The sequence below is a fragment of the Gobio gobio genome (assembly GCF_949357685.1).
Source record: "Gobio gobio genome assembly, chromosome: 22".
In the NCBI taxonomy this organism is placed as follows: Eukaryota; Metazoa; Chordata; class Actinopteri; order Cypriniformes; family Gobionidae; genus Gobio; species Gobio gobio.
In genome coordinates this window covers 28,399,361-28,411,648 of record NC_137118.1, presented here as the reverse complement: position 1 = coordinate 28,411,648, position 12,288 = coordinate 28,399,361, and the positions used below count along the sequence as shown (strand labels likewise).

The 12,288-nt window shown below is 37.8% G+C and overlaps 1 protein-coding gene across 2 annotated transcripts in view; it reads left to right on the top strand.

The window, feature by feature from the left end:
• slc12a2 (solute carrier family 12 member 2) overlaps nucleotides 1-12,288 on the top strand; it is a 148,514-nt gene that overhangs the window by 54,079 nt on the left and 82,147 nt on the right. For both annotated transcript variants that reach the window (XM_079805350.1, XM_079805351.1), the window contains exons 2-4: nucleotides 4,915-5,034; nucleotides 6,378-6,453; nucleotides 6,755-6,850. In XM_079805350.1, the coding sequence (XP_079661476.1) occupies nucleotides 4,915-5,034; nucleotides 6,378-6,453; nucleotides 6,755-6,850 (292 nt within the window). The remainder of the gene's footprint in view (nucleotides 1-4,914; nucleotides 5,035-6,377; nucleotides 6,454-6,754; nucleotides 6,851-12,288) is intronic.

Here is a 12,288-nt window from a genome sequence, read left to right as displayed (position 1 = left end):
CGAAGAGACGCCGCTTTAGTTCGCGGTAGTGCTAACAATAATAAAGAAAGATGATGATCAACACCTTATGTGTTACCACTGAAATGTAGATGTAATATATTTCCAAATGTAAGCCCATCTTATGCGGAATGTTGAATAATAGACTGGAACACGATAAAACCAATGGATAAAACAGGCACCTTCAGAATGCGTAAAAGACGCACCGGCCAAGGCAGGTCTAGCTTAATTAGAAGGTGTGCCTTCTAATTAAGCACTGTATCACACAAGTTGCAACTTACATCTGTGTCGTTCTTTTTGGTGAAATGGTCCCAAAAACTACTACTTTCTTTGTACGCTTCATACTGTCGTCTGCCCTGGCTCTAACCTCGAGTGTTTTAACCTGTTTAACGTTACTTTTTAACGTTTTAAAAGTAACGTTTAGCGCAAACCCAAACGCTGTGACCTCGCGCCAAATGTTTTTATTGGTTTATTAAGTACAAACAGGCGAGTTATGAAAAATTGAGTGTGAGGGATTTGTTCACTTCACACAAAAAGATTTTGGAATGAGATGGCTAACTGTAGTAGCGTTTAGTCCACTGTCTGTAATAGCCTAATTTAGAGATCACTTTTTTTTTTTTTTAACCGACAACTTTGATCGGTTAACGTTGATGCGGTCAACCATCGGTCAAACGGTCATCGGTTAACATCCCTATTGTGAATGAGACGTTAATGCGCACTTATGCTTTGTTTGTTTGTTCAGCTCTTACGATGATTTTTTTTGAGTGAAAAATGATGTAATAAACTTCATAAACCATCAGTAAAAATTTGGCCATCATTCGGACGGGGTATACACTACATTCTGTGTCCAAAAACATCTTGGGATAAGGTTTTCACACTGACAGCTTTACATTGTAAGATATAGCAGCTCCGTTTGTTTGTCCGAGTTAGCAACAGTAACTAAGGGGGTCGGGGCTTACCGATAAACAGACTTTGCTTTTCCATTTGAAATTTGGCAGTCGTTGTGCGTTCGCGTAAATGAAAATGCAAATGGCAATGTGCGATTTGCAATTGCATTTGGATTGTCACATTTTATGCGTCCACAAATTGAAAACGCAATTGCAAATACAATTTGCAATTCCTTTTGAAAATTGTTCGCGATATCCTTCCATAGTCTTCGACTTTGCTCCTAGAGAGTTCAGCTCCAATTGTAATAATAAAATCAAAGTGTTCAGGTTTACTTAAAAATCAATAGCAGGGTTGAAACTGAAGTCAGCAGGAAGGTAGTTCTTCTGGAGCTGGGTTAGAGATCTTCTGATGATGAGTGAGATTTTTCTGCTGTGGGTGATAATTGGTATTTTTATTAGTTTGCTATAGGCCTATCTGCTGCCTGTAGAGACTCGTATTACAGGCTGAATTCATTCCGTGTACGGGTTGACTGATTTATCGGTTTTGCCGGTTTTATAGGCACGATAGCCTATAACTACTGGAACTATCGGTTATCGGCAATAATCCACAACGATAGTTTCTCCTGGTTGGTCCATTGCGAGAGCAGCTGAGAAGGCTCCACTGTCATTACACAGTGCAAGAATGGCCTCTAAAGGTGAAATAAAAGCCTTGTGGTGTTTTGGCTTGAGACGCTAGAGTTTGCACTGTGTGGACATTTCAAGCTTTCTATAGTTATATTTCTCTTGTATGGGAGGCAAGTATATGCTAAGTTGGTAACACTTTACAATAAGGCTTCATTAGTTAACATTTGTTAATGTATTAACTAACATGAATGAACCATGAAGAATACATTACTGTATTTGTTAATCTTTGTTAACATTAGTTAATGCACTGTGAAATAACATGAACAAACCATGAACAGCTGTATTTTTATTAACTAATGTTAACAAGATTTTAATAAAGTATTAATAAATGTTGATATTAACATGAACTAATAATGAACTGCACTTATAAAGCATTTATTTATCTTTGTTAATGTTAACTAATGAACCTTATTGTAAAGTGTTACCGCTAAGTTTCTAATTTATTTTTGGAGATGGCAGAAAGCACATCCTGTTTGTTTTTTATTTTACAAAAATGGTTTATTTTAAGCTTACACAAATTCAGGCCTGTTACGTTTCAAATGATGCATTATCTGTATGACCAAAATGATTTAGTATTTATAAAATATAAAGTATTTTAAGTTTAAAAATACTTCAGCTTCCACGCAAACACACATTTATGTAGGTTAACGTTAGAGCGAGCAGCCATGTAAAGTGCCTACTATTTAAACCGCTATTTAAACGTTAAACTTGTGCTTTACTAGAATCACCCTCTGTGATTGTGATTTTGGAAGCAGGCATGATCTTAGTGATATTTAAAGATAGCCAAGTTGTCAGTGTCATTAATTAAGATTAATAAATGCTGTAGAAGTTTTTCTCAGACAAAATGCTGCATATTTCTTTGTAAAATTGAAATATTTTGTCAAATAATAAAACTACATTTAAAATGTAACACTAGTGCTGCCAATCGATTAAAAAATGTATGTAGAAACAACTAAAAGACAGTATATTTAAATTTTTTGTTGAATTGGTAACACTTTACAATAAGGTTAATTAGTTAACATTATTTAACACATTAATGCCATCTATTTATGAATGAAGGCTAGTATCACTAATACTAATACTGCTACTGGTGTCTCTATGAAATCTATTTTTTCTAAACATTAATAACATCTTCCAATGGTGTTTTCTTGGGAGGAGGTCGTTTCAGCTCAGTCTGTCTGTTGCAGGGGGTGGACACTGGCACCTTCACCCTCATCTTGCAAGGAGGAATAGCAGAAATAAAAGACAAGTAACATTTAAGTACAACAGTGACAGGGGTTTCACATTGTTATAAAGGCAATATTAATAAAGGCCATAATAAATTTATTTAAAAAAATCAGATACACCGGTCAGGGTGGTTTGGCCTATTAATATTTTTTACATGCAGACGGAGGTAAATGAAGCTTCGCACTGTGCTGATTATTTGTCTTCAAAAGTCAAAATGCCACCACATCTCTGATTTGAAAGAGTCAACATTTCGCTTGCCTTCGCCATGTTTGCTACTGTGCTTGAGTGTGAAGCTCAACTCCATTGGAATGAACTGAAAATGCTCGCTCTCTCGCGCCTATGTGCATGCACTAAATTTCAGCACTATTTAACTTTTTTTCAGAATTATAAAATGTATATCTATAACTATATAGGTTAAAGGTATAGTTCACCCAAACATTTTAATTTGATGTTTATCTGCTTGCCCCCAGGGCATCCAAGATTTAGGTGACTTTGTTTCTTCAGTAGATCACAAGTGAAGATTTGTAACTGTCAGTCATATAATGCATGTGAATGGTAACAAAATCTGAAAATTTGATTCGCATTGCGGTATTTGATCTTGAAATAAGCTAAAAACTAAATTTAAAGAATGACACACATTCATTGCGTTTTACCATGAAATTAGTTCTTTATTAAAATCAACACAATGATTTCTCTCATCCACCCGCAATTATTAGAATGGAATTGATATAACCGCAATCCGTGCACACTCCTTAAACAAAAAATATTCTTCTGCAACATGCCTGTGTGTAGTTAAAGGTCCCATGGCATGAAATGTTCATTTTATGAGTTTTTTTTAACATTAATATGAGTTCCCCTAGCCTGTATACAGGGAGTGCAGAATTATTAGGCACGTTGATTTTCTGATCATATTTTTTTTCCAGGCACATTTGACCAATTCCAAACCACAGTAATCCTAATAACTACTATTGATTTAGTATTTAATAATGTATAAGTGATATATAATTGTTCATGAAGGCTGGAAATGAAAATCACCTTATATTCAGGTGTGCAGAATTATTAGGCATGTTTTCTTTTCTTTTCTTTCTTTTCTTTTCTCAGAATTGTCCAATTCTGAGGGAAAAAAAAGAATTGCGACAATTGTCGTGTTTATATCACAAATATGTAAACTCGCAATATGCGAGAAAGTTAGAATAGCGAGATAAATGTCACAATTACCTTTTCTTTCTATTCTATGGTGTAAACAAGCTTCCATAGTCATAATGTATGATTAAGAGCTCATATTGAAAAATGCTGAATTGTTAAGTAATGGCAATAAACTAGACGGCTTTTTAAGCAATATTTGGCATGATCCTTGTCTTTTAGTAAAATTGAAAATGTGCTGGAAAAGTACTGGAAAATGGTTGCTGAAAAAGAGTGGGAACCCTGTCTCTGGCAGTGCATGTTTGCAGATCCTGCTAAACCACGCCCCCTCCGCCACATAATTTAATACTCATTTCAAATGCAAAGATGTCAGCCAATCACAACAGTGGGCGTTTTCACAGAATTCTCACAGCAGACACGTCCCTTGAAACAGAGCATTCAAGCCAGAGGGCTAATATCAGTATAGAAAAATGCTTTTTATTTCTAAATTATGACTTTTTTAATGTAAAAACCATACTAACAATATAAGTACACCTCAGGAAACATTATAAAATAATAAAAAAATCCATGCCATGGGACCTTTTTAAATGGACTAAACGAAGCTTCGAGGCAAATGATTTTGCCTCAATGATTTTTTGAATTTGAGTTACTCAAAGAATCGATTCAGCCCTCATCAAATGAAGGCATAAAACAATTTTTTATCTTTTAAACATGAAATTAAACAAGGCCATGTAAACCCAGCAATTTTAGCATTATACGTACACAAGAAAGGGACATGTGCATGCAGCAAACTCACTCACAGAAATTACAGTAATAATCTTTAAATTAAATTAATAAATTGAATTAAAGTAAGGTATCTCTCCAGGAGCATGGATGGAGGGTCTAGAGCAATTCATCAATCAATTCATGCATGTTATTCCATAGAAAAGTCCTCACAATCAAATGTATTAATGCTTGTATATATCTGTGATTGCAGGAGCCTTTTGAGGATGGGTTTGCCAACGGTGAAGATTTGACCCCAGCCGAGGAGGCCGCAGCTAAAGAGGCATCCGAGTCTAAAGGCGTGGTGAAGTTTGGATGGATCAAAGGAGTGCTGGTAAGAACTTGCTTTAAGATGAGTTAACAAGTCCAACAACTCTTCTGACTTCTACTGTATTGTGTGGTTGGAGAGCGTCATTTGACTTGTGAATTATGGCAGTCACTCAAAATCAAAGAAAGAAAGGAATGTTGATGAGTGAGATTTTTCAGCTGTGGGTGATAATTGGTCTTTTTGTGAGTTTGCTATATCTGCTGACCGTAGAGACTCATATTAGAGGCTGAATGTTAAATTGTCATGCTTTTGTAATGTTTACTATGCTAATGCTCTCAACAAGCTGTGGCTTTGCTCAGTACAAACTCTCTGACACGTGTGGGTGTGGGGGTGGGGGTGTATTTGAATCCAGTAAAAGCTTTATGGTTCACATATCAGCTCTGCTTCTTGTCTCTTGGTCAGTATTTTGACAGGTCTTCCTTGTCCTTGAAATTGTCCTCATTTTCACCTTCCCAGTCTTAACATTTGACACCAAACAGCTTCTCATAGTGTCAACAAGTGAAAATTCATTTTCATCCAAAGTGTCTTTCAAACCACGGCAGGAATTCATTCAGTGTTTGAAAACTTTGTGTGTTTAGAGGACTGCTCCGGGTTCTCGGTCGACAGCCTTTGTTGTGTAATGTCTGTTACCTCAGAACCTTTTTTTAATCTCCCGTCAATTAAAAAAAAAAAAAAAAAAAAACATGAAGCAAAAAGAATTGTTGGTAGAGTAAGGCACTTACAGTTAAAGTACATTTAATGGGGAAAGTTAATGAACATTACAGTACATGCTGTTTAATATCGCCACAAGACTTTGTTGACATTGTTCTCTTGACTAGTGTGAAAGAATCACATACTGATCTGTGTAAAACTATAATCACAGAACTTTGCTGACAAGACCATGTAAACCTAGCAAATTTGGCATGATACACTAGAAAGGAACAGGATGTACATGGAGCAAACTCACCCACAGGAATTACAGTACCTTTAAATCAATAAATTCAATAAAAGTAATCAGAAGTGTATACACCTAGAACAGTAGGCACGCCACTAAAAGATAGTTTAGATGATTTACAGATTAAATAAGCCACTTTAACATAAAATCTTTGTGCTTTTAAAGCCGCTGGAGGTCTGTGAAGGTTTATTTCTCCTGCAAGTGTGTTACTGTAACAGTGATAGCTATTTTCTGTTATAATGGACATGCCGTTGAGTAGACCTTAACCCGCAGCATTCCTTCAAACATGGATGGGTTCCTGAGGTCATTGGTCCCGGTGAATGTCATGGCCGGTCCGTGGCGAGGTTTGAGAAACGGCTTTGGTCGTTGATGTTTTTGTCAGCATGAGTCTAAACTGCATCCTTCCTCTGTGCAGGTGCGCTGCATGTTAAACATATGGGGTGTGATGCTCTTCATTCGAATGACTTGGATCGTGGGCCAGGCTGGAATTGGTAGGTTTGACTTTGGTTGGCCGTGTGAATTAGCACTTCAATTCACAAGCAAACTCTTGTGTTTTCCATCGAGCTGCAGTCATTTCTCATGCACACGCTGAATGTTGCTATGAGGCGTTATGAGCGGTCTGCTGTCATTTACCGGCACCGCACTGAAGAACACTGGAAATGTACTGCATATGAAGCTGGACGCAAATGGCTAGTGTTTAGTGCTGTCTTTTTGTTTTTGTTTTTTTTGTTTTTTTTTTTAAGATGGGTCGGTAAAGATGTTTACTGTAATTTCACATTTTTATTTCCACAGCGTATTCCTGCGTCATTGTTATTATGGCAACTGTTGTGACTACCATCACGGGCTGCTCGACTTCTGCGATTGCAACCAATGGCTTTGTGCGAGGAGGTAATTTATAAAACATTAAATGTGCATTGAGACAGCACCTATGTAAATCACAGATAATTGCTGCACCACAGGGAACCTTTGAATGGTCTTTGTTTGAATTAAGTTATTCACCATGTGCAAAATGACACATTTTTTATGTGGTTATTTTTGGTGTCTGAATATATAATATAATATAATATAATATAATATAATATAATATAATATAATATAATATAATATACAACCCCAAATCAGAAAAATTTGGGACAGTATGGAAAACGCAAATAAAAAAAAGAAGTGATTTCTAAATTTACTTTGACTTATTTCATTGCAGATAATATGAACAAAAAATATTTCATGTTTTGTCTGGTCAACTTCATGTCATTTGTAAATATGCATCATTTCCTGTCATTCAGACCTGCAACACATTTAAAAAAAAGTTGGGACAGTAAAGCATTTACCACTTTGTGATGTTGCCATTCCTTTTCACAACACTTAAAAGACGTTTAGGGACTGAAGACACCAAGTGATGAAGTGTTTCAGGTGTAATTTTGTAATTTCTTCCTGCAAACAAGTCTTAAGGTGGGCAACAGTACGGGGTCTTCGTTGTCGCATTTTGCGCTTCAAAATGCGCCACACATTCTCTATTGGAGACAGGTCAGGACTGCAGGCAGGCCAGTCAAGTACCCGTACCCTCTTCCTCCGCAGCCAGGACTTTGTAATGTGTGCAGAATGTGGTTTTGCATTGTCTCGTTGAAATATGCATGGACGTCCCTGGAAAAGATGTCTTCTTGAAGGCAGCATATTATGCTCCAAAATCTCTATGTACTTTTCAGCATTAATGGTGCCTTCACAGAAGTGCAAGTTACCTTTGCCAAGGGCACTGACACAACCCCATACCATGACAGACCCTGGCTTTTGGACTTGTTGCTGGTAACAGTCTGGATGATCCTTTTCTTCTTTGGTCCGGAGCACACGGCGTACATTCCTTCCAAAAAATACCTGAAATACTGATTAATCTGACCACAGTACACGTTTCCACTGTGTGATGGTCCATCCCAGATGCCTCCGAGCCCAGAGAAGTCGACGGCGCTTCTGGACACTGTTAACATAGGGCTTCCTTTTGGCACAGTACAGTTTTAACTGGCATTTGTGGATGTAACTACGTATTGTGGTACTTGACAAAGGTTTGCCAAAGTAGTCCTGAGCCCATGTTGGGATATCGCTTATAGATGAATGACGATTCTTGATGCAGTGCCGCCTGAGGGATCGGAGATCACGGTTGTTCAGCTTAGGCTTGCGCCCTTGTCCTTTATGCACTGAAATTCCTCCAGATTCCTTGAATCTTTTAATTATGTTATGCACTGTTGAATGTGAAATATCCAAATCTCTTCCTATCTTTCTTTGAGGAACATTGTTTTTAAACATTTCAATAATTTTCTCACGTATTTGTTGGCAAACTGGTGATCTTCGGCCCATCTTTACTCCTAAAGGATTAGACCTTTCTTGGATGCTGCTTTTGTACCAAATCATAATTACAATCACCTGTTGACATCACCTGTTTCAAATCACATCATTATTTAACCATTTTACCTCATTACTAGCCCTAAATTGCTCCTGTCCCAACTTTTTTTTAAATGTGTTGCAGGTCTGAATGACAGGAAAGGATGCATATTTACAAATGACATGAAGTTGACCAGACAAAACATGAAATATTTTGTGTTCATATTGTCTGCAATGAAATACAAGTCAAAGTTAATTTAGAAATCACTTATTTTTTTATTTTATTTGTGTTTTCCATACTGTACCAACTTTTTCTGATTTGGGGTTGTAATATAATATATAATATAATATAATATAATATAATATAATATAATATAATATAATATAATATAATATAATTAATATAATATAATATAATATAATATAATATAATATAATATAATATAATATAATATAATATAATATAATATAATATAATATAATATAATATAATAAATATAATATAAATGTGTGTGTGTGTGTATATGTGTAACTTTTAATCTCCATTTAAAAGCCCCAGTCGTTCTTTATCAAATACCTTTACAAGCAGGAACGCATCTCTATCATGACACAATGTGGATTTAATGCTTATATTTCTGTAAACATCCAGTAGAGGTCCACGACTAAATTGAGAATCACATTTTTTTTTATTCATACTGAAATCATGATTGTCCCAGGATTGCCAACAGACAACTAATTTACTAGAGGTTCAAACAAAAATGTTAATTGCTGGAGTGTATTTAACATTTTTTAATTTTGAATTATTTAAAGAATAATTAGTGAATCATTAGTGAATGATTCAGTGACTAATTCACTTGTTAAATTACTGGATGAATCAGCATAGTAATACACTAATACAGAATACACAACACAATTTCTGGGGTAAAAAAACATATAGAATTGATTCTTAAAATGATTGGTAAAAATTATTGTTAAATCATTTGATTATCCAAATTTAATTAAACCATTAAATGGCTAAGTCCAGAACTTTTAAAACAGAAAACACAGAATTTGGTAAAAAGAAATCAAATGGAATTTGAGAAAAAAAAAACGGTTTCATAGGACCCTAAACATGTAAAAAAAAAAAAACTTTTTATAAACTTTTAATAAATTATTGTGAAATTGTACGTTTTGATTACTAAAATTCAATCTAACCATTAAAATGGGAGTCCAAAAAGTTTTAAACTGAAAAAAATACAGAATCTAGAAAATTTAGAATTAAAACAGAATTTTGTAGGGCTGCTGGTGGACCTGCAACAACCAGATCAGTTTTGCTTGACTATGCTAGTCACACATTCAAAAACCCTGGGTTGAATGTCCTTATTTTTGTATTTGTGGTGTTAGTGTCACTGATTGGATAAACACAGCACGCAATATGTTTACATAAAGGCTCTAGCATTGCTGTGCAGGGTTTCATAACCCCAGGTAAAAAGCGGTGCTAACCCCGCTTCTAAATTAGTGGTGTTTAGAACAATGATAACCTGGGCTTAGGTGCAGAGTGAAAATCACTTTATTGTACCTGAGGTCTTCAGAACAAGTTTTTTTTTATGGCATAGTCTTTTTTGAACTCCTGGCTAATTGTCTCTAACCCAATTATTTTCACTAAATATCTTCTCTTCTGAGTGCATGAGTGTGGTGACACATCTAACCGTTCTGGCATTAGCAATTGTGACCACAATTTTTCCTCACATTTTAGTGTGGTATTAAAACGCAACTCTTATTATGAATCACATATTCATTTATAATGCACATTTTAAGATGAGTTCAGGGCATGTCTAACATGATTCTGTAGTTTGGTCATGTGACAGAGGAGAGTGCAGTAAGATAAATGGCATAACGCTTCCAGTTCTCACAGCTTGTGGGGAAATTCAATAGTGTTTTGAGATCTCAGTGTTTTTCTCTCAGGTGACTGAGAAGTTCATTGGCAATCTGGAAGTCAGAAATGGATAGTGGACCCACTCTTTAGGCCTCCATCAGAGAGAACGGGTTGATGGCACTAGATAACATTTTTGTTTCAGTGTGGAAGCGAAATCAATATTTTTCCATGAGCACCTCAGGCATTAGTTAGTAACCCAGTCATGGGCGGGTGTGTGTTTGTAGGATTGGGTTTGTTTGAGATGCTCATGGATATTTTGCTTTCACTGCTACTCATAATTTACATCTTCCCACACTCACAGGACGTTTTAATTACTACTTGACATATTTCCTTTTTCAGCATTGCATGCAGGTTTTTTAATATATGTTAATTTTATATATGTGTATGTGCTAATGCTTTGTCACTGAGGTGAGTAGCTGTTAATCTGAGATTAGGCTTAATCGTCCCTGGTATTCCAGTCATTTTATTAAACACTGAACTGAACAGCAGCTACTGTTAATGGAGTTATTTAAGGTTGTTTAAATTGTACACACCTCGTTACCGCATTATTATTTTACTCAACGAAGAGTGGGTTTCTCTGTTTTTCACATTCGCCTCACGGCGTAGGGACTCATGCATCTTTTGCATAATTAAAATGTATGATTATTAGCTGGATCTGATCAGTGTCTTATCGTTTGGAGTTCTACATTATTAAAGGCTGTTTTCTTTAAAATATTGATATAGAAACGTCTCGGTTACATATGTAACCCTCGTTCCCTGAAGGAAGGGAACGGAAACGTTACGTCAGTTACTGACGAAATGGGGGTTTCGCTTAGAAGCCAATCGCCTTTGAGATCTACAAAACGAGCCAATGGCATGAAAATGCCATGGGCCTGCGGAATTTGCATAATGCAACCCCGCCCCACCACGTGGGTATAAAGGGCGTTGCATTGCACACTCGCATTGTGTTTACTTACTGAAGAGCCGAAGACAAGGCCTGCTGAGAAGCTCACCTGAGTGTAGATGCGCACGCATCCAGTCCGAGGAGTGGAATGGCGCAGCAAGCGATGACACCTGAACCTGGCCATTTGGGGGAGTACACGAGAGGACACAGGCTCTACCCGGAGATTATAGAATCTCGCGAAATGTGTTGGGTGTCGCCCAGCCTGCAGCTCTACAAATGTCTGTCAGCGAGGCGCCATGCGCTAGAGCCCAAGACGAAGCAACACTCCTAGTGGAGTGTGCTCTTACCCCAATCGGGCACGGCATGCCTTGAACCTGGTATGCCAGGACAATGGCGTCCACTATCCAGTGAGACAAACTCTGCTTGGAGAGAGCCTTCCCTTTCTGCTGCCCTCCGTAACAGACAAAGAACTGGTTTGAGGTCCTGAAACACTGCGTCCGGTCTACGTAAGCGCGAAGGGAGCGTACTGGACAGAGCAGTGCCAAGGCTGGGTCTGCCTCCTCCACAGGCAGCGTTTGCAGGTTCACCACCTGATCACTGAAAGGAGTGGTGGGAACCTTGGGCACGTATCCAGTGAGAATTAGCCGGCCCGAATTCCAGGCACGCTTCGTCAACTGAAAATGCCTGCAGGTCCCCTACCCTCTTGATGGAAGCCAGGGCAATCAAGAGCGCCACTTTCATTGAAAGGAACTTCAACTCTACAGACTGCAGGGGCTCAAAGGGAGCTTTCTGCAGGGCAGATAGAACCACTGCAAAATCCCAAGAGGGCATCTGAGGAGGGCGACATAAACCTTCAGGGTGGAGGGAGACAGCCTTCGCTCCAACCCCTCTTGGAGGAAGGAGAGCACCGACCCGATAGCACATTTCCTGGGGTCTTCTCGCCGAGAAGAGCACCAGGTGACGAAGAGGTTCCACTTCAACGCATAGGCCTGTCTGGTAGACGAGGCCCTAGAGGAAGGGATGGTAGCCGCCACCTGAGGTGGCAGGGTACTCAAACCTGCCGCGTCCCGTCCTGGTCCCACACGTTTAGGTTCCAAAGATCGGGACGTGGGTGCCAAAGTGTGCCCCGTCTCTGAGTCAGGAGGTCCTTCCTCAGAG